Raw genomic sequence first — 27,139 nt, 5'->3', positions numbered from 1 at the left:
ACTGGGGGTTCAGAGAAAGTACATAAGTGACTTGCCAAGGTCACCCTGCTAGAAAGTGGCAGTTGGGAAATTATCATACAGACATAAGCACCCGCCAGCCACCGCCCCCCGACAACACGCACCCTATCCTAGAAACAGGGAGCGTTGCTGAGCACGGCGAGGTTGCTGACCCTCTGCGAGGTGGGAAATAACCCTCCACAGGTGTTTGCCAGGAATGATTTGCTGTCATTCCGCCAGGTGCCCGCCAGGAAGGCGGGCCCGGGTGGAAAAGGGGCAGAGAAGCTTGGCGCACACTCGGAGGCACGCCCTCCACCCCGGCCCCGCCCCCTCTCGGCCAGGGCTAGGTGAGCACGGCCCCGCCCTCGACCCCGCCCCTTTAGGTTGAGTTGCGCGTGCGCAGCACTGCCTCAGCCCTGCCCTCGCCCGGACTCCGCTGCGCGCGCACCGCCCCCCCCCGCACCCGTGCGCACGCGCGGCCCCGCCCCCGTCTCCCCGGCGCTCGGAACCCGAGTCCGCGGGAAGATGGCGGCCCCGCTCATCCCGCTCTCTCAGCAGGTACGGGCCGGCGGGCGGAGGTGCAGCGCCAGGGCGCGGGGCGCGAGGTGGACACTGCGGTGAGGCGGCTGTGCAGGGAGGCCCAGCCGGGCAGCGGCGGCTCGCGCTGAGCGGCCCCCGCGGAGGGCGGGCGAGTGGGCGGGCGGTCCTGAAGGTGACAGGCCGGCCCGGCTCGCGGCCTCCCGCGCCCTGACGACCCTCTGCGGGCGGTGTACAAGCGGGGTCGCTGCTTGTGTCTGCACAGTCCGGAGCCCAGCTACGGCTCCACGCCCGGCCTTCGCCGCCGCTCCCAGGCCGGGCGATGCGCGGTGGCACTGGGCTCTCATTCGGAGAGGTGGGCGAGGGGAGTGATCATTTCTGCCGGTGCGTCGGCCCCGCGAGTCTTTGTTTCCTGCCGGGTCCCAGTCCCCCCGGCGAAGGCAGAGCCCTGCCAGAGCCAGGATCCTTCAGCAGTGCGATCCTGGACTCATCCCTCAATTCCTTGGGAGCTGTTGCCGCCACCCTTGAATCGAGAAAGGGGAGATCGCACGTCTCTGGGTCAAGTCTGTGCCCTCAAATACGCCTGGTGGTCTTACTAAGGGGCAGTAACAGTGGCGCCACACATACGTGCAAAAAAGAGCCTTGCGCAGGCAGCCCTGCTTTCTGGGAGGGACGTTCATTCATTTATCCGTCAAATGTGCTTTGGTCCAGGTGCTAGGAGCGCAGCCGTGGCCCAGACAAGGTCGCTGCTCTCTCGGAGGTGACACTCTCATGGGAGCTAGAAACTACCTGTGCCCTGCTAATAACAGCTGCTGTTATTGACTGAATACCTATCTACATTGTACCAAGCACAATATTATAGACGTTTTGTCTGAATTATCTAGCACAGAGTTGGGATTAAGAGTGAGAACACAGGGTCATATCATCTTGTGTTTAGTTCTTGGCTCTATCATTCTTCTTAGTGTCCTTGGGTAAGGCGCTTAGAACTCATTTGGAAAATGGGAATATAAAAAAAAAAATTAGGAAAGTGTGAAGATTAAGCATGTGAAAGCACTTAGAACAGTGCCTGGCATATGAGAGCACTCTGTGATACTGTAATTACTATCGTCACTTAATTCTCTGGAAGATTGGGACATATGGGAATGTAGACCTCAGCAGTAAGAATGCTAAACCTTAAGAGAGCGGATAGGGAGGTTGGCATGACTGGCCGGCTGTTCCAAGGAGAGAGACATGCATACCTGGTAAATCTTACAAGAACTAGCCAGTTTGTTACACTGTCACTAAATTAAAAGTATTAAAGACCAGTGGTTATTAATTAACATGTTCTTCCAAAGATACAAAAGTGCTGTATAAACTAGGTGCCATGCAGACGTGGGTATTATTGCTAATAGCCAGTTGCTACAGTTTAGGGTGTGTTTGTGTGTGTGTGTGGGGGGGGGGTGGTGGTGAAACTCACTTAGGCTCACTTAATGAGAAAGTGCTGCTGGGTTTCGGGGGGAATCTTTTTAAAACTTACAAAATTTTGACAGTAGCCCTTATCTGAACTTTGATGATGACATTGGCTAATGTTTATTGAGTACTTTAGAGTTTTAGTGCTTTCTACCACCTTGGCGCTTAAGCACACAACAAGGAGAGGGGAATTCTTATTTTACTGATGAAGGATTAGCTTTGGAGGAAGGCAGTGGTTTGCCACTGTTAAGGTATGAAAACATAAATCGGGTCGTGTGATTCATCTGCTCAGCACCTTTTTTTTTTTTTTTTAAATTTTATTTATTTGACAGAGAGAGATCACAAGTAGGCAGAGAGGCAGACAGAGAGGAGGAAGCAGGCTCCAAGCTGAGCAGAGAGCCTGATGCGGGGCTCAATCCCAGGACTCTGGGATCATGACCTGAGCCAAAGGCAGAGGCTTTAACCAACTGAGCCACCCAGGAGCCCCTGCTCAGCACCTTTTGAAATAAAAATCCCGGTTCCTCCTCAGTAAGCCTTGCTGGTCTGGTGCCTGCCTGCCTGCCCTCTCCTGCCTCATGCTTTCCCCTGTACCCACGCTACAGCCATACTTGCTGATTTTCTGCTCCTCCCATAGTCCAAACTTTCTCTGTCCTCGGGGTGTCCCTACTGGCTGCTCCTCCTGTTTCTTCCCTTTGTGCTTTTGGTACCTGGTTCTTTTGCCTTCTTCAGGTGTTAGCTCAGATGTCATTCCTTCCCAGAGGCCTTTGCTGATCACTTGTCCTACGTGGGGCCCCCTCTTCCATGCCACTGGCAATGTGTCTCCTCCACACACCCCTCAGCACCATTCATGGTCTGCAGATGTCTGTTTCTGCGTGAGACCAGGCACCCAGTCAGAGCAGGTGCAAACTCTTGCTCCTGTGACCAGCACCCAGGAGGCATCAAGTAAACTCATGAAGCAGGAACCAGCGAATTACACCTACCAGTGCCATTTACAGGTGGCTCTTCCCTACGTGCGGGATAGGGCTAGGGGTGGGAGCAAAATTGAAGGAGGAGTTGCAAGAGACTGATAGCCAGGAGCCTGTGACAACTTTAGGTTGCTCACTTCTGTTTTTTGTGTTCATTTCTATGCTTGTTGAAAGAAACCAGGTTTTCTTCCTTTACGTAGTTATGGCATCATTTCACTATATTATTCTTATGTGAAGTTTGGCACCAGGTGTTCCTATGGAGCTAGGTGAGAGGCAGAGCCCTTCCAGGTGTTTTCAGTCTAGCTGAGATCACACGGGTTCACAGATTATTACCGGGAAGCGTGGATATGATTCCAGGATGATATCTGGTTGGGGGCAGTCATGGAGCCCCCAGAGCATGAGGCTGTGTTCTGGTTGGACTGAGGTGTGGGGTGCACTTGGAACATGGATGGCCCATTTAAGGTGAATAAAAGCGGTTGCCAGCAGGTTTGCAGAGGGGAGTGGGACAGCATGTTTCCCCTCTGTCTGCAGCACTTTTCAGCATCTTTCCTGATCTGCTCCGTGCTCCCCAGTATCTATGGCACCTCTTTCCCTGTACAGTCTCTTCTGACCCTGAATACAAATCTTGCCCATTTGAAGAGTCAGGAGTCTAGGGTTGATTTTTCCCTCCATTGGTGTCTCAGTGATTTCTGTTTCTCAGAAATTCACCTGTTTCCCTCACCTGCTTTGTACCATGTGGTCTCGTAAGTTATTGGTCACCATGCCATCCTTATCCCCAGTGGCCTATCGTTGGTTGTCCTTGAACCCCACAACACTGGTCATTGTAACCCACCAGCTGGCCTTCACTCTGTCTTCTGTCTTCTTTCTCTCTGTCTCCTTCCATCGTAGGGTCTCCCCACAGAGTGTGCCCTTCCCCCACTGAGACCCTTCTGGAGTCCAGCCTCCTGTTTCTCCCTTACCAGCCCCCTATTCCACCCCTGACGGCTGCCTGCTGGAATTGGCCACCTCCTTACCACATCCACAGGTTCACAGGGCAGGGGCTGTCCCCCTTCCTGCTTAGCCTCTTCCTCATAGTTCATTCTGCACAACCACCCCCCCGTCCCCCCTCCAGAAACCTCCAGCTGCTCCCCATTTCACTCCGCTCCCTATGTCCAGCTTGACTGCTCCTGGTTCAGCATTCCCACGCCCCCTGGGCCTGTCCTCCTGACCTTGCCCGCTTGCTCTCCCACGCTGCCACCATTTCCATGTAAGCCCCTGCTCTGCCCAGTGTTCCCCACCACATCCCTCCACCTCATGCTGTGATCTCCTGCTGCAGCCTGCCCTACCTCCTGCCCACTGGAGGCCACTCTCAGAGGGCTTCCTTGGTGGTGTCCTCCCTCAGTCCCACCTCAATGACAATTCTCCCTCCTGTCCCTTCTGTGGGTCCCTTGTGTGGCCCTTGTCCCAGGAAGCACACGGAAAGCACTGGGCTCATTGATGAAGAGAGTGCCCTGTGCCCAGGGAGTTCCGTCCCCTCCCCCTTGCCACTGGGATCCTCCTCCTTTGTCACCGGCTTCCTCTGCCGGCGCACTTGAGATACGTCGTCTTTTTAATGGGTCCCAGGTTCTAAGGTTTTTATTCCCATTTTGCAAACGGGAGACTGAAACCCACAGAGATTTAAGTCACTTGTCGAAGTCCTGTAGTTAGTGGGTTGACCCCACATCCGTCCGCCTGCAGAGCCCTGCTCTTTCCCCTCTTCCAGGCAGCCTGCTGGGCGCCTCGCCCAGAACAACACCCGGTGAACGGTGAACGTGTCTGCAGTGAATGTCAAGTGCTTGGAGCACTTGTTTGTCCTTTCGTCCCTTGTTTTTTTCTCTAAAATAATTGCTACTTGCTCTGTCTTACTAGAATGCTAATGGTAGGGGCGCCTGGGTGGCTCAGTTGGTTAAGCGTCTGCCTTCAGCTCAAGTCATGATTCGACGGGCCTGGGATTGAGCCCCACATAAGGTTCCCTGCTCAGCAAAGAGCCTGCTTCTCTCTTCCTCTGCCTGCCGCTCTGCTTACTTGTGCTCTCTCTCTGTCAAATAAATAAAATCTTAAAAAAAAAAAAAAATGCTAATGTTGATGTGGTATAAGTTGGTGAGTGAGAGTCAGGTTTTAGGGTAAAGACTGGCCCTACCCTGTAAGATCCAGAATTCCCTGGCTCTTTATGTTATTGAGGTGCATTGGTCTGGTTTGTGGACTGAGTAGCTCCCAGTTAAGCAAGAACATGTAAATTTTGCTCCCTCCGCCCCATTTTGAACTTTATTATTATTTTTTAAAGATTTTTATTTATTTTTATTAGAGCACAGAGGGAGAGGGAGAAGCAGACTCCCCGCTGAGCTGAGAGCCCAACGTGGGGCCGGATCCCAGGACCCTGAGATCATGACCTGAGCCGAAGGCAGATGCTTAACCAACTGAGCCATTCAGGTGCCCCAATTTTGAACTTTAAAGCAACTTTCCCATGCCTGGTTCTTCACTTGATCAACTGATCTGGGAAGTGAACTGTCTTTGATCAGACGGTATCCAAGAGCTGAGTGTCTGCTCTCTGGTGCCTCAGGCCCCTTCACGTTATTATGCTGACGGACAGACACGACTGCCACCACCCCAATGAGAGGCATCTCCACAGCCACGCAGGGGGTGCTCTCAGGGTCTCCCCACTCAGACTTCACCTGAGCAGCCAATGTCCTCTTGGCAAACTACTTCACATTCTTCCTCAAAGATGCCTCCCCCACCTCATTATCATTTGAGGTCTGTTCAGGGTGTGTTTTTTCAATGTTAGGGTCCCCAGATGTCCTTTCAGTGCCCTCAGCTGTTCGGTATTTTCTGTCTCTCCGTTTCTCCATGTGCAAATTGGGAGTAACTCTGTATCCCATATCTGCCTCCTGACAGCGGAGGGTCCACACCCCGTGCACACCGTTCATTCAGCAGGCCTGTATTAGGCATCTTCTCTCTCTCCTCCCGGGCAGTGGGATGTAGCAGTGAACCTGAAGACAGCCCCGTCTCATGGAGCCAAGGTTCTCAAGAGCGGGGCACAGATGGAAGGAAATGAGCAGATACGTGGTGTGTCCCAGGGCAAAGTGATCTCGGCGGTGAGAAGTGAAGTGGAGTTTATGGTCCCATGTGTGAGGTCGGGGAGGCCTCAGGAGCCATGGACTGAGTAGGAAAGGCATTTTGCATTGCTCACCGTATCCTCCCGGGCCATCCTGGTCAGTCATAGCCTCACTTTATGAAGGGGTTAACTGAGGGCCGGAGGCCTATGATAGGTCACAGCCAGCAAGCTCGCTGACACTGCCTATCTAAAGCAGGCCGGGGGCTCTGTGTTGCCTCGTAGGTTCTGTTTGTTTTATTTTTTAAGTAGGCTCCATGCCCAGCATGGAGCCCAGTGTAGGCTTGAACTCACTTGAGTTCAAGACCTGAGCTGAAATCAAAAGGTGGATGCTTAACTGAGCCACCCAGGCACCCCTTTTGATTTTTTTTTTTTTAACTGCCAAGCATACAATAGTGTGAGATCTCATTTGGTTTTAAACAGTGGTTGTGCCACCTAACCCTGGTCTGATGGAGAGAAGATCACTTGTTTAAATTCTTATTTTACTGTTTTAATCTCCTCTTTCTGGAAAGTCACGGGAGAAACAGAAGTTGCCTTACTGTCTTTATAGGTTCCCCTGCTCGAGTGGGTGTTTGGTGCTTCATGGCTGATGCGGCAATGAGTGAGCCATGCCCAGCCACGAGGAGGGTGGCTTGGTCCAGGCCATGGTGGAGGCGCAGGCCCTGGGTGGTCTGAACTGCATGAGGGCTGGATAACTTGCTTCCACTTGGGAGAGGGCTGCGTGGAGAAGGGGCATTTCGGCTGGGATGTGGGAGGCTGGGAAGAGAGGAAGGAATGCTTTCTCAGACAGGCAAAGCAGAATAAACAGAAGCCAAGACACTGGAATTCCAGCTCAAAGGGCCTAAATGTGAGGCCAGGGCTGGGGACCCTGGGGTCCATAGCCTTCTTTTAACTAGGGTGACTTAGGGATTAAAGGAAGAAGGTCGTTTGGTAAATGGGACACAGTTTGTGCCTGGCCTACAGATTGGCCTGAGACAAAAGGGACTGACAGGGTGTCTGCTTGCCTAGAGAGTGGCCGCTGCTGGTGGTGGTGGGAGGGGTAGTGGGAAGGAGACCTGCCTGCTGGGTGGCCCAGAGGGCTGCTCCAGCTTAGAATGCTCTGTCCGTCGTCGTAGTTGTAGGCCCAGCCCTCACTGTCACAAGCTGCTAGAGGGAAGTAGAGGTTGTAGATGACCACAAACAGCCATGTCCTTAGACTTCCGTCTGGCCCTGCCTTCTGGGTGGGATTGCTGTACTCTTGATGGCAGAGCCGATTTACTGATTACATTTCAGATCGGCTGACACAAAGTTATTTCTCCTTTTGTATACATGGGTGGAAAGCTGGGAAGGGTGGTGCCAGGAAGGCTGACCGGCACTGTCTGCAGACTGGAATCTGGCTTCTGCCCCATCCAGTGTGTTGCTCACCTGCATCCCTTGCTTCTCAGTTCTGCCTTCCCTGTTTGCTCTGCCCTGCGGCCCCTGGGCCCTTTTTGTTTGTTTGTTTCTTTTTTAAAAGATTTTATTTATTTGAGAGGTGAGCATGCACATGAGGTGAGCATGCACATGAGTAGGGGCAGAGGGAGACAGAGAAGCAAACTCCTTGCTGAGCAGGGAGCCTGATGTGGGATTCGATCCCATCCTCATGACCTACATGAAGGCAGATACTTAACTGTCTGAGGTACCCATGTGCCCCAGCCCCTGGGCCTTTCTTTCAGTTGCTTGCTCAGGTGACATTCCCTCTTGCCTCAGGGCCTTTGCACATGCTTTTTATTGCCCCCTTTCTGGGATGTTCTCCCCCCCGCCCACTTTATTTCTGGGTTAACCTCTACTCCTCTTCATATCTCAGCTGGCACATCACTTCCTCGGGTAAAGCCTTCCCTGACAGGTTGGCCCACTTCTCTGTTGTTGCCTGTGGGAATATTCTGTACTTTTCCACATGCTGGTCTGTAATTTTCTGTTGGTGGGATTATTAAATTGATGGTCAGTCTCCCCCACCACATAGAGTAGGTCCACAGAGGCCTGTTTTAATTCATCCTTGTTCCTCAGGTACTCAGTAATCCTCTGTCCTCTGAATGGCAGAATGGTAGGGCCGGTGCACAGTATGTGAGGCAGGGAGGAGCTGTGGCAGGTTCTCGGGGAGTGGAGTGACACGTCCAGATCTGAATGCTTACACAGAGAATGGGCAGAGCCGGGGACTAGCTCAGAGACATTTGTTGTGATGTGGGCATGCAGTGAGAAAGAGCAGCCTGGCCTGAGGTCATTTCCAGAAGAGCAGAAGGGGTTGGTGATCGGAGGAGTGAAGGAGCGTGTGGGATGGTTATTTGTGCAGGGCAGCCTTCTGAGTTTGGAAAGGAGGCAGGTCCGGTCAGTCCAGCCAGCAGGGCAAGCAAGACCAGCCTTCCTGGGCGGTGCCAGGTGGGTGGTTGGGTCGGGTGAGACAAGACCTGTCACCTTGCAGCGGGTCCTCCAGGCCTGGTGGGAGCCCACATTTAGGAGCAGTTGAGAAGTAGCCTAGCTCCTGGGGGCAGCATCAGGTACCGTGCCCTGAGCACCTACCCCATGCTGGTCTGGGACCAAGAAGAAAAAAACTGAGCCCCTGGCCTTCAGATGGCACAGCTGGAGCTGGGCTCCCAGGTACAGATAAGTAGGAGCGCAAGGACAACACCTGGGGGAGGTCGGGTGGCAGCCTGCAGAAGTGGAGTGAATTGCCTCCGCTGGCTTGGAATTGAGAGTGCCAGCAGGGGGACTGGGTCTTCCTGCCTCTTTTCCCTCTTCTGTTCTAGCAGGACTGGAGAAGCAGGTGCTTGCAGCCTTTCAGACTGGCTGCTCAGCACTCCCTCCCGTCCCGTGGGAGCCCCCCTTCCCTGACCCAGCACCTGCTAACCCAGGTGCTGGGGAGAGATTTGGGCTGTAAGTCTTACACAGAAGAAAGGAGGGAGGTTGGACACTCACTTTGTGCCCATTCACCACTGACTTCCCATTAAGAAAGTGTCATTGTCACTGTCCCTGAGCTCGTTTCTGAACAAGGAAACTGAGGAGGACAGTGCTAAAATCAAAGGTCTTAGGCCTCCCAGGGAACTGGGGAGCTTGGGTCAGACTGCAGTTCCAATGGCCGTGTTCTCTGCTGTGGATACCACACCATGGGCTCCTGGGAGGACAGGAGCAGCTCTGTCCCTGCTGTGTCCCGAGCCCCTGCTGTGGGCAGGCAGTGGCTGCATGCTCCAGAGAGCAGCCAGGAGCAGTCTCTCTAGCTGCCGGTAGTCAATGAGTGGAAATGTTCTGTCTCCTGGGTGGAGAAGCAGGCATCCAGGGCACTGGTGAGGGAGTCCTTGAGGGCCAGCATCCTGACAGCCAGACCCCCACCCTTTTGCAGGGCTCCCCAAGTCTCTTTACTTGTGCTGTGAGGTTTGGAGAGGGCTTCTCTGATTTACTAGTAACAGGAACAAGCATGCCTGTCGAGCCACAGAAAATTGGCTTTTCTTAATCCACAACGGATGTTTTCAGTTTTACGTACCCAGTGGGAAAAGGAAACGATCTTCTTTTGGACTGCTTTTAAAGGGGCAAAGAATAAACAGGGAAAAAAGAGGGAGAGAGAACAGGCCTGTTGAGGGTGAGGTCCTCACGGAGATTGTTAAGCCAGGACTGGGAAGTTTGGGCATGGATTCGCCCTCTAAATTCGCTGGCACCCTAGAAACGGCGCTGTTTGTGGCTGGAGGTGCCCGGACTCGGCAGACTTGGATGTGTGCTGTGAAGAACCTTTCTCCTGTTGGGAGTTTTCTTGATCAAGACCCTGAACGGTCTCTGGGCCTGCAGTATCGGACCCCTGTGTCTACTGGGGACACTTTCTCTGCGGAGAAGAGGACTCTGCAGGGGCGGAGCAGACGCGGTGGTTGCTGAGTGCCTGCGGGTTGGTGCTGTTGTTTCTCACCCACACAGGACCCCAGGGGATCGGCGTTTCCTTACAAGCCAAGCTGGTCCTATTGGCATTCGGCCTCTTGACTTAATTTTGCCTTTTAGCCCCTGGGAATTATCCTTTAATTCACAGCTACTAAGCACTTAACCTGCTGTGTGTGCGATTGCCTATTTAAAAGAAAATAAGACTGCGAACTAGTAAAGGACTGTTGGGAGCGACTCAGCCAACTAGTTGAACGCGAAAATGAGTACAATACGTACTGCAGTGTAGCCAACATTTGGTAAAGCATTTTCTCATTTTTTGGCAAAGACCATTTGGTGTGGCGAGCTGTCAGGACTGTGATCTGATGCTTGCCAAACAGGCCCTGATTAGTAGCCTTGCCTGACTTCCCTTCCCAGCCCCCATGATTCTCTGTAAATAAAGCCAGCTCCTCCGTCTCTGTGACAGCAGTAAGAAGGGCAGTAATGGAGACAGTCGCATTTTGGAGTTATAGGCAGTGCTTTACCGGCACCTAAAGTAATCCTCAGGGCCGGCACTGTATTAGTCCCATTCCTTGGCTGGGGAACTTAGGCCGTGGGAGGCATTGTAGCTTGTCTTCACTCTGCTGCTGAGTGGCGGAGCTGTGTCGACCTAAGCATCAGCCTCTCTGTGGCCGTCTCACCCACTCCCTCCTGAGGCTCCATCAAAATCTTACCTATTCTGTAAACAAACAAACAAGGAAATAAGTTTATTAAAAAAAAAAAAAGTTTATGGAAGGCCTGCTTACGGAGCCAGCATTGTAAGAAGTAGAATAAATGTGAGACTTCTGCCTCACCCCCTACTCCCAGAATTAAAAATATAGGAAGGAGGGGACCCCAGGCATGAGAGTAGCCTTGACAAAATTTGGACATGAAGAAATGTCCCATTTGTAGGTTTGGGGCTATGGGAATGTGGAGGAGAGAGAGAGTCATTTCAGTTGGGGGGAATTTGGGGAGGTTTTTAAAGTTGGGGAGTCAGTTGTGGGGCTGGGAGGTAATTGGTCTTGAGTGGGCACAGCCCCCCCCGCCCCGCCCATTTCAGGCATAGGGACTGATTTGTGCCCAGACAAGGAGCATACAGTGCACAGTGTGTAGAGAATCTGCCAGAGCAGGAGGGAGAGCAGGGATAGAGCACTGTGTGCTCGCGAGCGTGTGCAAGTGTCTCTGTCCTGGTGAATGCATGTGTGGTGGAGAGGGAAGGAGTAGTGAAATTAGCCCAGCAGGGGCAGGGGATGGCTGTGGGGCACCTCAAGAGCCAGGCTGAGGCTTGGAACGTTGCACTCTTCGCCATACAGTCTTTTCCGAGCAAGGGACTGACCATGTGACTTCCTCTCCCTGCTTCTCTCAGCAGGGCTGCTCTTCTGTATTTCTTCCCTGAGCAGAGCACGAAGCCCCTCCTTGGTAGTGGTGAGTGTCTTTTGCTCATCATGGAATCCGGGAGCCTGCTGAGTCCCTGGTGCCTAGAGGACCCAGGCTCTATAGAGGAGCAGTGGGTGCCGGGAGGCTGCTGAGGCCACCCTCAGAGAACAGGGGAGGGGCATGGAGAGCTGCTGACCCGATCGGCCTGGGGATCCCTGAGTCCTGGGCAGCGTGCCCGCATAAGGTATGGCAAAATATTGGGCAGGGGCTCAGCACATGGCAGAGACATTGGAGCCCCTGGGTGACTGATCTAGGAAAGGAATTTTGGGAAGATTCAGGGCACACTTAGGGCAAGTTGGGGGCACTGTGAGAAATGGTCATTCTCAAGGAAGGTGGTCGGTGCCCTGCTGCTTAGGGGCCCCTGCTGCTGAGTTGTCCCCCTGTGGGTCTGTTCAGGGCCTGGTCTACTGTGCGGGAGAAAGGAAGGACAGAATGGCTGGGGGCTGTTCTCTGAGAGGCTGGGAGGAGTGATAGCCGATAGCCGCAGGGGCTCTGGGGAGGCCAGGGCCTCTTTTGATCTTGAGCGGCATTTGTGGGAGATCGGGCTAGAATCTGCACCCTGCTGTGCTCAGGCTGTCTGAGTTCCCTGTTGTCTGACCCTTTCCAGTCCCATCCACCTGCCCTCTGTGTGGCTGCACTCAACCCCGTGCCCCTCCCTACATGCCCATCACCTGGTCCCTCCAGGACCCCGCCTCCTTGGTGTGTCCCCACCAGTGGTGCCTCTCTCCGTCGGTGTTGCAGACCCGTCTGTCCCCAGAGCTTCAGTGCGGGTACTTCTAGGCATGCTTGTCTCATATCCCTTCTGGCAGGCTCAGCTGGGGCTGCGGTGGTGTCTCCGCCCTCACAGGAGTGTGTCTGGGGTGCCGAGTCTCCCCGCCACCCCTGTCTCTTCCTCCCAGCACTTGGCAGCTCTCCGTGTGCATTGTCATGTGTAATAACTTTCTCCTCCAGACTTGGAGCTCTGCACAACTCGGTAGAAACTGCTTGAATGAGAATGAGATTTCCGCCTCCACATCAGAGAAACACGTTTAAAGGTGAACAGCCCCCTTTCTTTGTGTTTGCGCACAGTGAGTGGCCTCATTCTCCTGGAGGCTTACTGGCATCTCCCCGGTCTCCCACTCCGCATAGCTAAATGCATATTCAGGTCACTGGTCATGTGCACATCTGCTCAGGTCGCCGCGGGGATCACGTTCCAGGCTTCTCAGCTGGGTGGGCGCAGACCCTCTTACCTCACTGTGTCCCTCCTTCCTGGCTGGCTGAAACTGTGCTGAAGGGCCCCAAGTCCCTGCCAGCCCCCTCTGCCCCAGAGTCCACTGTGCCCATCCCTGACCCCTGGCTCAGGCTCTGGAGGCTTCGGCAGTGCCTCCTGCTGTCTTCTCCTTCATATCCCATGGCACCTTGTACTGTAGTCATGCGCTCACTTGGCCTGCCTGGTCTCCTCGTCTTGAGCCCTAGAGTTCTGTCTCACACCCTGTTATATCCTGGATTCCGCCTCATTGTGTGGACTTAACGTGTGTTTGTTGAATGAGTGAATGAATGAATTTCCAAGACCCAAGTGCAGACACTTTTTCAGGAAGTTTTCTGTGAAGAGTAGGTGGAAGGTCAGTAGTTTGAAGTGCAGTGGGCTGGGGGACCTTTCTAGGCATGGGATACATTTTCACATGGGAGCCGGTGGAAGGAGAGGACTAGGAGGAAAATGGGACTGTAAACAGCCAGGATTGGAGGACTGCTCAACCCGTGCCCGTCTCTGGTGGTGGGAATGCTCATCCCTATTTCCCAAATGAGGAAACCGAGGCACAGAGAGGCTGCTCACCTTCCCCAGGGTTGCACAGTACTCTAGTGGTGGGGTGGGACTTTATTTCATTTTATTTTTTTATAAAAGATTTTATTTATCTGAGAGAGAGAGAGTGAGTAAGAGCATGAGAGGGTAGAAGTTCAGAGGGAGAAGCAGACGCCTTGTGGAGCTGGGAGCCCAACGTGGGACTAGATCCCAGAACTCTGGGATCATGACCTGAGCTGAAGGCATTTGCTTAACCAACTGAGCCACCCTAGGCTCCCTGGATGGGACTTGAATCCACATCTATCTGGTGGCGTTGTTGACCTCTGTGTGGTTCTGCTTCTCCCTTGGTGCTGGGAGCACCAGGCTAAGAGGTGTGGGTAGAGACCTTCAGGACTCCCTGCAGGTCCTGTCTCCTGCACAAGGTGGCATGTCAGGGTGGGAAGGTTGCCTCAAGTGACCTTGGTTTCTCTTTTATTTCCGTTTCTGGTAGATGGGGCCAAGAGCAGGAGGAGTCTTTTGGGAGGGCTGAAGCTTGAGTCTGCATTCCCTCTAGTAGATCCTGGCCTTGAACTCCCTCTGGCTGTCGTGCTTACCTTGACACTTCACTGTGTGTCTGAACTTTCAGGCATGGTTCTTGCTCTTTGGTTCTCCTTGTAGGTGGAGACTGCAGGCCTTGAGTTCTGAGTGGGTTAGACGGGGGCCATGTGTGCTGTGCTGAATGGCAGTGCACATCTTCACCTAGTCCTTTGTCATGGTAGTCATTTGGGTCCCCAGGGAGAATCATGTGTCTTCAGAGCCCTCTTCTCGTATATGGCTCTTTTCCTTTTCTGTCTTGTTTACAAGAGCAATGTGTGCTAATGTAGAACACTGGCGAACTCAGAAAGCCTCGGTGGGGGCAGTGGGGTAGGACACACGGGTAGGAATCTGTGTTAGCATGTGGTGTCCGTCCTGCCACACTCAAGTCCATGTGCATATGTAATCGCTGGGGGCTTACCAGCCAGGTCATCACTATCTATGCTGGTTTGGGCCCTTCCTTTGCACTTAGAAAATACCTGATGATCATACCCGGATTGTAAATGTTCTGCTTGTGCTGTTTTGCTGCTGCGTGAGATCCTCGCCCATTTTCAACCTCTTCTGTCACCCATAGTCCTCGCCCTCCAGCAGGATGAACTAATACAATGCTCTTGCCTTTCCCCACCTCCTGCATAGTTGGTTACTTCCTTGGGGAGTAACCTTACAGTAGCAGAAGGGGGTGTGTATTGTGTGTTAAAGAAGTGCTAGTTTGGGGGCACCTGGGTGGCTCAGTCGGTTAAGCAGCTGCCTTTGGCTCGGGTTATGATCCCAGGATCCTGGGATCGAGCCCCACATCGGGCTCCCTGCTCAGCAGGGAGCCTGCTTCTCCCTCTGCCTGCCATTCCTCCTGCTTGTGCATGCGTGCTCTCTCTCTTTGACAAATAAGTAAAAACCTTAAAAAGAAAAAGGGTAAAAAAAAGTGCTAGTTTTTATTGTTTGTCAAAAGTATGATGCTGCTAGTGACAAAGCTGCTCTTTTTTTTTTTATCGCTCTTCACACGTGAAGCGGCTTTTATACCGCTAGGATCCTTGCCAGAGCAGAAATGTATCAGATGTTGGTCTTGAATTATGTAAGATTTTACATACACTCAAAAGAGAGGAAAGAGTTTAATGAACTCCCATGTGTGCACTGTCCGTTTACAACAAGCGCCTTTTTTTTTTTTTTTTCTTTTTTTAAAGTGGCTCAATGCCCAACGTGGGGCTTGAACTCATGCTGTTGAGACTGAGAGTCGTACGCTCTACCAACTGAGCCAGCCGGGCACCCAAACAAACACTGTTTTGCAAATCTCTGTGCTTGTCTACCATCCCTTGACCTCTGCCATGTACATTTTTATTTCTGAGGTTTTTTTGTTTTAAATCTCAGAAATCGAGGTGCCTAGGTGGCTCAGTCGGTTTGGTGTCCTAACTCTTGATTTGGGCTTAGGTTGTGATCTCAGGACTGTGAGGTCAAGCCCTAGGTCAGGTTCCCCATTCAGCAGGGAGTCTGCTTGAGATTCTCTCCCTCCTCCCTTTGCCCCTCTCCCCCAAGAGAAAGCTCTTGCCGCACTCTCTCTCTCAAAATAAATAAATCTTAAAAAAGTAAGTCTCAGAAATCATATCTCAGTTTGCATCTCTGACAAGAAGACCATTTTTCTTTACATACCCATGGTACCATATCAACACCTTACACATTTAATCATTCCTTAGTACTATTCCATTGATACCCAATCCATATTCCACAGTGTCTCTGGAGGTAACCTTGTTATTCGATTGTGAGGTCTCCTGTCTCTCGTACTCTCTTTTTAAAATTTATTTTGAGATAATTACAGATTTATGTTGTTTGAGAATTTAATTTTAGAAATTTAGAAATTTCAATTTACATAGTTGAGAAAAATAATGCAGAGAGCTTGTGTCTTCACTGGGTTTCCTGTAGTGGTAACACTCGGCAAATCTGTAGTTCACCATCACAGCCAAAATTGTGACATCAATGCAGTCAGATGCAGACCAGTTCCATCCCATGCAGGGATCCTTCCTCTTGGCCCTTTTAGCCACTCTCATGCCTTCCTTCACCTCTGGCACTCACTAATCTATTCATTTCCAGAATTCCAGCATTATAGTGATGTTATATAATAGAGTCATTCAGCACATAACCTGTGGAGATTGGCCTTTTTTACTTAGTATCAATTCTTCTAGGCTGTTGTGCATATTAGTTCATTCCTTGGCATTTTTCATTGCCAAGTGGTATTCCACAGGGTGGGGGGTGGTCACAGTTCATGTAACCAGTCCCCCATGGAAGGACATCGGGTGTGTTTCCGGTCTGTGAGTACAGGATGTTATGCAAACCCAAGTCTTCATTTGTCTGGATCAATGCCCAGGACAACTGCTGGGTCTTGTGACAGTTGCAGGCTTAGTTCTCTTTAAGAAACTGCTGAACTGTTTTCCAGAGCTGTACATTTTTACCTCCCCACCGTCAAAGTGCAGGTTATCCAGTTTCTCTGTGTGCTCACTGGTATCATTGTTTGTTATTTTCACCATTGTCATGGATGTGGGGGGGCATCTCCCTGTGGTTCTGATTTGCATTTCCCTAATGACTAACGTATGCTGACCATCTTTTCATGGGCTTACTTGCCATCTGTGTGTCCTCTTGGGTGAAATGTCTCTTCATGTCTTTGGCTCATGTCCTCACTTGATCATTTGCCTTTTTTTTTTTTTTTTTTTAAATAAGCAAACTCTGCCCATCATGGGGCTTGAACTCACAACCCCAAGACTGAGTCGTGTGCTCTACCACAGAGCCAGCCAGGCACCACCCTGCCCCCCCCCCCCATTGTTTGCTTTTGTGCCATTGAGTTTTGAGAGTTCTTTGTATATTTCAGATACTTTATGTATTTCATATCCTTTCTCAGATCTGTGATTTGCAAATATTTCTGTGACTTGGCTTGTCATCTTCCCAGGGTCTTTGACAGAGCAAATTTTTTTAATTTTGATGAGGTCCAATTTATCAGTTTTTCTTTTTATGAGTCAGTCTTTTGGTATCAAGTCTAAGAACTCCTTCCCCAGCCCTTGTTTCTGAATATTTTATTCTGTTTTTTTTTTTTTGTTTGTTTGTTTTGTTTTCCCAAAAGTGTTATTCCGTTTAAGTTTTTCCATTTAAGCCTGTGATCCATGTGGAATGAATTTTTGTAGAAAGTGTGAGACTTGGGTTGAGGGTCATTTTCTCCCTCTGGATGTCCGGTTGCTTCACCATAGGCCAGGCAGGCCTCTTTCCTCCTGAATGGCCCTGCACGTCTGTCAGCAGTTGGTTGGGTTCACCCAGTGTATGTCTGTTTCTGGGCTGTCCTTTGTGTTCCGTGGCTGTGTGTGTCTGCCCCTTCATCACCGCCATGCTGCTTATAGCGGGACTTGAAATCAGGTAGACTGATGCCTCCTACTTTATTTTTCTTCTTCCAAATTGTTTTAGCTATTTTGGTTCCTTTGCCTGTCTCTATACATTTTAGAATAGTCTTATATTTATCTACAAAAACTCTTGCTGGAGTTTGGCAGGAATGAAGTGGAACCCGCATGTCAAGGGTGTGCACGGTAACTGTGCAGTATTGCAGCGCCCTCTAGAAAAGCTCGTTTCCCCCTCTCCTGACTCTGCCAACCTGATAGCAAATGCTGGTTTTTAGCAAATGTTTAGCAGATGTTTTGCAATTTGGAAATTAAACGTTCCCCCCAACGTTGCTATGTCTTTTCTTTCTGAATTTTTTTTTGCTCATTTATTTTTTACTTTTTTAAAAGATTTTATTTATTTATTTATTTGACAGAGATTACGAGTAGGCGGAGAGGCAGGCAGAGAGAGGAGGAAGCAGGTTCCCCGGGGAGCAGAGAGCCCAGGACTCTGGGATCATGACTTGAGCAGAGGCTTTAAACCACTGAGCCACCCAGGCACCCTCTTTTTGCAGAGGCAGGCGGGGCGGGGGGGCAGGGGGGGTGGTTGGGTGGGTGGGAAGCAGGCTCCCAGCTGAGCAGAGAGCCCGATGCGTGGCTCAATCCCAGGACCCTGAGATCATGACCTGAGCCGAAGGCAGAGGCTTAACCCACTGAGCCAGCCAGGTGCCCTTGCTTTGCTCATTTTAAAATTAGGATATCTTTTTTCTTGTGGTTTTATAAAAGCTCTCTCTCACGTCACTGTTCTCCTTCTCTCAGCAAGGTTTGCCCTAGCTCAGGTTTAGAAACCTCTGATGGGGCATTTGGAGAGAGCTGTCAGTTCCTGGGAGGTCAGAGAGGCCCCAGTGTTTTCTGATGTTTTTGAGCGCTGCTGAGCTAAATCCCAGTTTCCTCAGCTGCAGAATATGACTGTGCACATAGCCAAGATAATGGCTTTGCAAGCAGTGGGGGCAGCCAATGCTAAGTGGAAGGCAGAAACGTAAGGACTATTAAGTGAGCACTTCTTTGGGCTGTTTTTTTTTTTTTAATTATTATTATTTAAGTTTTATTTATTTAAGTCATCTCTACACCCAGTGTGGGGCTTGAAGTCACGATCCTGAGGTCGAGAGTTGCACACTCTCGTGACTGAGCCAGCCAGGTGCCCCGTGGGCTGCAAGTTTATATCAGCACCTGGTTTTCCAAGTAGAAACTCAGACCAGGATGTCTTTGAGTGTTACCTGCCTAATTCCTGTAAAACTTGGCAACTTAATTGAAAAATACACCATTTGCATTCCCCTGATGATGAGTGATGTTGAGCATCTTTTCATGTGTCTGTTGGCCATCTGGATGTCTTCTTTGGAGAAATGTCTGTTCATGTCTTCTGCCCATTTTTTAATTGGATTATTTAGTTCTTTGGTGTTGAGTTGTATAAGTTATTTATATATTTTGGATACTAACCCTTTATCAGATATGTCATTTGCAAATATCTTTTCTCATTCAGTGGGTTGTCTTCTAGTTTTGTTGGTTTTTTTCCTTTGCCATCAAAAAGCCTTTTATTTATTTGTTTTCAAAGATCCTTTATTCATTATCTTTATTTTTTTAAGATTAAATTTTTTTTTTTTAAGATTTTATTTATTTGTCAGAGAGAGAGAGCGCACCAGCAGGTAGAGTGGCAGGCAGAGGCAGAGAGAGAAGTAGGCTCCCCCCTGAGCAAGGAGCCTGATGTGGGACTTGATCCCAGGACCCTGACATCAGCTTAACCAACTGAGCCACCCAGGCGTCCCTTTTTAAAAGATTTTATTTATTTGAGAGTGAGAGAAAGAGCGTGAGCACAAGTAGGGGGAGAAGCAGGCAGAGGGAGAGGGAGAAGCAAACTCCCTGCTGAGCAGAGAGCCCAATGTGGGGCTCCATCCCAGGACCCTGGCATCATGACCTGAGCCGAAGGCAGACGCTTAACAGACTGAGCCACCCAGGCACCCCAGAAGCCTTTTATTTTTGATGGAGTCTGAATAGGTTATTTTTGCTTTTGTTTCCCTTGCCTCAGGAGACCTGTCTAGAAGGATGCTGCTGCTATGACCAGTGTCAGAGAAATTACTGCCTGTGCTCTCTTATGTGATCTTTATGGTTTTAGGTCTCACATTTAGGTCCTCAATCCATTTTGAGTTTTTTTTGTGTAGGGTGTAAGAAAGTGGTCCAATTTCATTTCTGTGTGTTGCTGTCCAGTTTTCCCAGCACCTTTTGTTAAAGATAATGTCTATTCCCTATTGAATATTCTTTCCTGCTTGGTCAAAGATTAATTGACCATAAAATTGTGGGTTTATTTCTGGACTTTCTGTTCTGTTTCCATTGATCTATGTACACATGATGTCTTTTATGCCAGCACCATACTGTTCTGATTGCTACAGTTTTGTAATATACCTTAAGTCTTAAGTTGTGATACCTCCAGTTTTTTTTTTTTTTTTTTTTTTCTTTTTCAAGATTGCTTTGGCTATTCAGGGTCTTTGTGGTTCCATACAAATTGTAGGATTGTTTGTTTTAGTTCTGTGAAGAATACTATTGGTATTTTGATAGGGATTGCCTGAAATGTGGAGATTGCTTGGGAGTGGTGGGGATATTTTGGCAATATTTGTTCTTCCAACTGCACTCTGCATTGGGGAAATGCAAATCAAAACCTCAATCAGATTATCTCGTTGCACCCATCAGAATAGCTAAAATAAAAAACACAAGAAACAACAAGTGTGGGTGAGGATGTGGAGAAAGTGGAGCCCTTGTACACTGTTGGTGGGAATGCAAACTGGCGCAGCCATTCTGGAAAACAGTTATTGAGGTTCCTCAAAAAATTTAAAGTAGAACTACCCTGCAATCTAGTAATCACACTGTTTACCCAAAGAGATCAAAAACACTAACTTGAAGGGATATATGCACCCCTATGTTCATTGCCGCCTTATTACACAAGTCAGACTATGGAAACAGCCTAGTCTGTCGGTAGATGAATGGATAAAGAAGAGGAAGGGTATATATACAATGGAATATTGCTCAGCCATAAGGAAGAGTGAAATCTTGCCTTTTGCATTGACATGGATGGAGCTAGAGGATATTATGCTAAGCGAAATAGTCTCTCTCAGTCAGAGAAAGACCAATACCACATGATTTCATTCGAATGTGGAATTTAAGAAATAGAACAAACAAACAAAGGAAAAAAGAGACAAACAAAAAAACAGACTCAACTACAGAGAACAAACAGATGGTGACCAGAGGGGAGCTGGGTGGGGGGTGGGGAAAACAGGCAGTGGGGATTAAACAATGCAGTTATCTTGAGGAGCACTGAGTAATATATGGAAGTGTAGAATCACTGTATGGTACATCTGATACTAATATGACACTGTGTGCTGACTACAGTGCATTTGAAAAAAATAAAAAAGGAAGGGCGCCTGGGTGGCACAGTCGTTAAGCATCTCACTTTGGCTTGTGTCGTGATTCTGGGATCGAACCCCGCATCAGGCTCCCTGCTTAGCGGGAGGCCTACTTCTCCCTCTCTTGCTCCCCCTGCTTGTATTCCCTCTCTCACTGTCTCTTTCTCTCTCTCTGTCAAGTAAATAAATAAAATCTTAAAAAAAAAAAAAAAAAGCTGAAAATACAGCGTAATGGGGTCTTAGCTTCCTGGGGGAAATGACAGGCTGCACTGGTTTTTAAGTCATTTTATATACTTGAATTGAGTGTTGCAGTCTGACCTCTTGGGTTGAATAAAATGCATCAGCACGTAATCATGGGCGTGCATTTTCCCAAGGCTACCATGCATGGGAGGCTGTGCTGGGGCCCAGTGCCCAGCTCTGTCATGCCTGGGCTGTTTTTGCAGTGTGCAGAGTAAGATAGGGCCGCATAATCTGGGTGCTCCTCTGCTTTGTCACTCACTGGCTCTGTGACCATGTGTATGGTACCCCAGTCTGAGCACCTGCAGTCTGGGACTAATGTCTGTATACCTGTGCTGTACTGTTGTTGGAGCGTTAAATGAGGTACTGGATAGGAAACCGGGAGTGCTCCGTGAATGTGATCCTCTTTATCAGAGCAACGGATTAAATTTTTTTCCAAAAGTCTTAAAAACTGGTTTGCTTTAAAGAAATGCCATTTTTGAAATGAGCAAGGCTGGCAGTCATTGCTTTGTCTGGCACAAAGGAAAAGACACAGCCTTTCCCGGAAGACTGGGAATTCTCCTGGTTCTAGGCATAAAGATTTAGGAAGGGTCCTGCCTTTGGACAAAAGCGGGGATCAGAGCTGGATGGGCTCAATCCTAGAGGTTTTGGAATGGCTAGAACCCCAATCTTCAGAGGATTTCCCCTCCAAAGTAGTTCCACTGTGTTCTTCATCTCAAGCTGCTTTTCTCCAGCATTAAAATTGCATGTGTTCACACGAACTGTGGTGTTTTAAAGCCCTCTCCACAAAAGGGTGTCAGCTTGTCCTTGGTATGCTCCCCTTCCTTGTCACCCCTGCTTGTAAATTGCATGGAGGCTGGAGGACAGATCAAAGAGGCGACAGGAACTTTCCAGGTTATCTCTGAGTATTTTAAGCTCTGACGAGCAACTGAATGGTCACACTGAAAGTGATGATTGAACCGCACAGTAATTCAGTCACTGCAAGTTGAAGGTGGCCCCTTGGCAGAGTGGGTTGGCGAAGGATGTCTCCATCCCGGGCTGGTTTGTCCTTCCATTTTGAAAGACCTTCCATTCTCTGCCGCCTCTTACTTTCTGCAGCTTTCTTACACTGAAAGCCTCATCTCCTGGCCCGTTCCCTTTCTGCCTGTGCCGCAGGCTTGGCCTTGGGCTCTCTTTGGGGTCAGACAGAGAGGAAGAGCTCTGGTGTCCGCTCTCAGCGTGCTCTGTCTCCGCAGCTGTATCACTCCCTCTGGGAGCCGCTGCCGGCACCGGCGAGCCGGTTGTGACGGAGGTCTCTGCCCAGGAGCTGACCATATAGGTGGCCGGTCATTGGGGGATTCATGGTGTTAGTTGGCAGCAGGTGTCTTCAGGTCCATCTCAGTGGCATATCAGGCAGCTTGCAGACGTGATTCCACCATCCCTGGGATGAGGTGGAGTGGGGAGGGGAAGTGCCAGCTAGATCTGGTGTTTTCCCCTTTCCCCCCTTCTGCTTTTGCAGTAACTGAGGTATGAGTAATGACATTGAAGCTTCTAACTGCGGTCATTGTCCCAGCCTAACTATAGTGATTCCCGGAGAGAGGAAGAGTGGAAGCACACTCTTGTGGTTTCTCCTCACTTGTGGCTCATGTGGGATTGAAAGCTGGCCATAGGCCATCGGGGGATGAACCCTTCTTAGACTGTTGGAGTTTTGGGTCTGGTGCTTCCGAGGCTTTTCCAGGTTATTGAATCTTGTTTTTCTTGATCGTGGATCTAATAGCTCAGAAGCATTTGGGAAGTTCGAAACAGTTGTTAACTCTGTATGCCCCAAATACCCTTTTTTTTCCACTGGAATTACTGTAGGCTGGAAACCCCTTTTCTTGGCTATCCTGAGATCTTTAAAAAAAAAAAATCCCACTGGAAGTGTATTTCAGACCCGAGCCTCTCTGATTGTTGGTGGGAAGGGGACCTTTGCCATCAGGGTGGAGGCCTCTGGGGCTTGTGCATTCCATTCCTGTGAGCCAGTGGCAGGCCATGTGCTGTCTGGACCCGGCACCATCACCTTGACAAACAGCCTAGCCTGACTTTGCTTCCTCTGTCCGCCTTACTCCTTTGAGGAGATGTGCTTTGGAAGCATGCCAGAGCTTTAAACCCAGGAGGTCACGCGATGTGTCATGGTGGGCACTGTGATCTAAGGTCTGAAGGAGCTGAGAGTGGCAGACCCCCCCAGTGACTGTTGTTGGGCCAGCACGCCAGGCAGGAGGAAGCAGCCAGCCAGGGAGGCACGGTAGCTGTGTATTTACCTCTCGATCCTTCTCCTGGGTGTTGTCCCCTTTCCTTTCTCAAGCAATGGCTCCTTGTCGCCCAGTCTTGCTTTCCTTTTCATGCTGCTCTGTGTTTAGTTTTCTCTTTTTCAAGATCTTCCCCTTTCTTTTTGTTTTGACTTTCCTCTCTCCCCTTTCAGGTCTTCATGCTCTTTTCCTTCTGTTTTCATTCTGTCTTGGTGGCGTTCTCTGTACTTTCGCTTCTTTATATGCTCGCAGGTGTTGGCATCCCCCAGAGAAGCTGACCGTAACCTCGGCATTATTTTTAACCTGAAGCGAGTCTCTTTGTGCCACCGGAGTATGCAAGTGTTGGGCTGGTTCCAATCCAGTGATTGTAACTGCAAGGAACCCACCTCTGCCAGTTTTATTCATTATGAAAAATCACAAGACAGCATTCAAAGACTTTAAAATAGACACGGTACTCCACCTCTCATTCGGTCCTTGCCTTCCCTGTCCTTGTCTTTAGTGGTTCCCATGCCCGTTCTTCTGTATGATGAAGCGTAATTGTGTGTTCTTCACTTTGCTCACTAAGTCAGTGGCAGGTGTGTGGACTGCTGTTTCCCTTCACGTGGCAAAACAGCATGTGTAAGCCTGTAGAGCTGACAGTTCAGTGGCTGCTTACTCCTTTCCCAGCTGACACCTCCCTTGGGGGCTGGCTCGCTGAGGTCGGGAAGAGAGGCTGTAGGACAGGGTGCAAAGTGTGAGGGCTTGGCCGCCAACCAGGCCAGCTGCAGACATGGCTTCAGTGAGCCATGTGACCTGAGAGCAGGCATTTACCTTCTTTGAACAGTGATGTCTTGGATCTGATGGCTGGAATGTGGAGTGTCTTCTGTGCTGGGCTGAGGACTTTGAACTTCCTGCCTGCCACAGTAGGAGTGGTCACTGGCCAGCTCTCTCCCTGCAGGGGCCAGTCAGTGTGCAACCCTTGGTGACTGGTGGAGCACAGGATGGGTGGGGATGAGATCTGGGGCAGGGAAACCAGTCTGAAGCTTGCCTGTCTGCTGATTTTGTGATGACATGCAGAAACTTCTGTTCAGATTCTGGAACCAGAGAGCAGTCTCAAGAGAGGTTTCTTTTCCCTCTGACCTCCTGGGTACATTGAAATCTCCTCATTCGGTGAATGGAAGTCAGCTTGGCTGCTGCTGCTTTCTGAGTACCAAGTTGTGTGTGTAGGAATGAGACCTTGCGAAAGAGCATTCACACTTCTCCTTCCCAGACTGAGTAAGTATGTGAGATCTGTGTCTAACAGCAAGCGGCAGTCTGTGAAGAGAGGACCTTTAAAGTGCACACATTTCGGTTTTCCCTATTGTACATTTTGGTAACAGCACTTGGAGGGGATGATTTTTTTTTTTTCTTTAGGGTGGGGTGTGTCTACTTTTGACCAGTGTCTGTGGTTTTGTTTACAGATTCCCACTGGAAATCCATTATATGAATCCTATTATAAGCAGGTAAGTTTCACTGGTGTCTTTTTGATTGAATTCGAGAGGGTCTGTCTCAGCAGACACAAACCTGAGTAGAAGCTCAGTTTAGTCCCTTTCCGTTCTCCGAGTTAACAGCCAATAACCAGTGCGGTATGTGCTGCTTTATCTGTTGTGTGGTTTGCTGAGGGCTTGTCTCAAGAGTTCTTCCCCCATTCTAGGTAGACCCGGCATACACAGGGCGAGTTGGGGCGAGCGAAGCTGCGCTTTTTCTAAAGAAGTCCGGGCTCTCAGACATTATTCTTGGGAAGGTACGTGACAATGGATAATGACCTCTCTTCTGAGACTGCCTTCTGTGCTGCCCCGGCAGGTGAAGGCTGGATCCCTCTTCCAGGGGACGTGCCTCCTAAGGAGTGGGCTGGCCATTGTGAGTCTCTCAGGCTATAACCGGTGGCTATTCCACTTCTGGCTTGGGCAGCAGACAGGAGGCTTGAGTGCCTTTGGGATCTTGACAGCTTATGGCTTCGGAGCCGAGTAGACCTGGGTATTCTCTAGGCTCTGCCGCTGACCAGCTGTGTGCCCATGGGGGCAGGGGGAGGGGCAGGTCATTCAGCTGGTCCAGACTTGCTTCCTCACCCACAGCTCAGGAATGCCCACTCCAGCTGACACATAAGGCCCGCACGCAGTTGTGGCGGCTCCTGTTCTGTGAATAGATGGACAGTGATGGGCAGTTGCACTCATGAACATTTTTATGTTTCCACAGATATGGGACTTGGCCGACCCAGAAGGTAAAGGGTTCTTGGACAAACAGGTATATAAACACACACACACAGAGCAAGTGGAGGGGCTTGGCCCAGAGCCCCGCAGGCAGGGTGACCTCTGCACGTCCTTCCTTGTCATTGCCGTGGACAAGTATTACTAAACCTGAGCGCGGCCATCAGACTATTAACATGGGAAGGTTTTGTTTTGAAATACGGGTCTTCTGAACACTTGGGAGCCATCTTTCATGGTTAGCGTATCTTTTTTTCAAAATTTGCGTGCTTAAAAGTGATGAAAATGTTTTCAGACTGATCTATTTTGAAATAACTTAAAACTCATGGAAGTTGCAAAAATAGTTCAGAGAGTTCCAGCGTATCCTTTCTCAGTTTCCCAAAGCAAGAGCGGCTTATGTCACCGTAGCATGTTGCTCAGAGGCTGGCACAGTGCTAACCTGGAGACCTTACTCTGGGCTGGCCAGTTTTACATGGACTTTTTTGTGGGGGTTTTAGTGTGTATAATTCTGTGTAATTTTATCACGCGCACAGATTCATGTAATGACCACCATCGTCAGGACACAGGACTACCTGGCCCCCAGAAGAATCTTGTGTTGTCCCGCAGCAGTCACACCCTAACCCCTGGCAACCCACTGGTTCCTTCTCCAGCATGATTTTGTCATTTTGAGAATGTTCTGTAAATGGAAATTTATAGTACTTACAAATGATTTTAAACGGTTGTGTGTTTTTTTTTTTTTAAAGGTTTTTTATTTTATTTATCAGAGAGAGAGGGGGAGAGAGCGAGCACAGGCAGACAGAATGGCAGGCAGAGGCAGAGGGAGAAGCAGGCTCCCTGCTGAGCAAGGAGCCCGATGTGGGACTTGATCCCAGGACGCTGGGATCATGACCTGAGCCGAAGGCAGCTGCTTAACCAACTGAGCCACCCAGGCGTCCCAAACGGTTGTGTTTTAATTATGTTCAGTTTTTCCCCAAACTGTGTCCCAAGAGATGTCATTCCTGGTGTTCCACTGTCCATGATCTGATCCATTGGGAAAACAATATCAACTCTTCCTCCCTTCGTTGAGGTTTGCACTTTATGTCTGCATGTTGAAAGATTCTGAGGATCCTTGCGGACGAGAAATCTGTTAACTTGGCCTAATGCAGTTCCCAGAAACTTTCTTACATCCCCTTTTCTGTGAAACTTTCTTACAGCCCCCACCCCGGGCATTTGGACATCTGTCTGAGAAAGGCTGATCCAGCGCTTGTCTCTTTGAAGATGTTTTTAAGCTGTAATTGTGTTTATAGCTTTAAAACAGTTCATGTGTCAGGCTATTTGATCAATTAAGAAAATTAGATGATGCTTTGTGAGTCCACTAAGCCCGTGGGATGGCTGGCTCTGGGTTAAGAGGAGGGTGAGAGGCACAAAGGCCCCTTATGGCCTAGTTCAGGTCCCTTGTCCTGGCAGCGTGGGAGGTGAGATCCACATCAGACCATGGGGGTGGGGGGGCAAGTGGGAGAGGCTGTCTTCAGCAAGGCTAAGGGGAGCACAGTGAATTGTATTGGTTCCCAAACAACTGTGTCTTTTTCAAACCATTTTTTAAAAAGTCAGTACATATCTGAATCATCATTTATTAAAATCTTAAACTCCAGTCTGCTACTTATCTAATCCAGCATTTTCCTAAATATTGGGAGCTTATTGTTGCTTAAAATACATTTATTTGGGGGCCTCCTGGCTGGGTCAGTTGGTAGAGCATGTGGCTCTTGTTCTTAGGGTCATGAGTTCAAGCCCCATGTTGAACATAAAGCTTACTTAAAAAATAATAAAGGTAAAATAAATAAATAAAATCTTAAAAAAAATAATAAAGGTAAAAAAAATACAT

General features: G+C 49.6%; 1 protein-coding gene across 11 annotated transcripts in view; it reads left to right on the top strand.

The window, feature by feature from the left end:
- The first annotated feature begins 460 nt into the window (after nt 1-460).
- Nucleotides 461-27,139, top strand: part of EPS15L1 (epidermal growth factor receptor pathway substrate 15 like 1) — a 95,598-nt gene continuing 68,919 nt past the window's right edge. For 7 of the 11 annotated variants that reach the window (XM_059160361.1, XM_059160353.1, XM_059160352.1 and 4 more), the window contains exons 1-4: nt 461-555; nt 24,496-24,537; nt 24,729-24,818; nt 25,271-25,318. In XM_059160361.1, the coding sequence (XP_059016344.1) occupies nt 523-555; nt 24,496-24,537; nt 24,729-24,818; nt 25,271-25,318 (213 nt within the window). In that variant the 5' untranslated portion in view covers nt 461-522. Of the gene's footprint in view, nt 556-5,271; nt 5,397-12,354; nt 12,438-24,114; nt 24,311-24,390; nt 24,408-24,495; nt 24,538-24,728; nt 24,819-25,270; nt 25,319-27,139 lie in introns of those variants that run through there. The other 4 variants (XM_059160355.1, XM_059160358.1, XM_059160356.1 and 1 more) reach the window with 4 other exon arrangements.

Source organism: Mustela lutreola, chromosome 2 (assembly GCF_030435805.1).
Source record: "Mustela lutreola isolate mMusLut2 chromosome 2, mMusLut2.pri, whole genome shotgun sequence".
Classification (NCBI taxonomy): Eukaryota; Metazoa; Chordata; class Mammalia; order Carnivora; family Mustelidae; genus Mustela; species Mustela lutreola.
The sequence above is the reverse complement of the archived record's forward strand: the minus strand, read 5'-3'. Positions and strand labels throughout refer to the sequence as shown.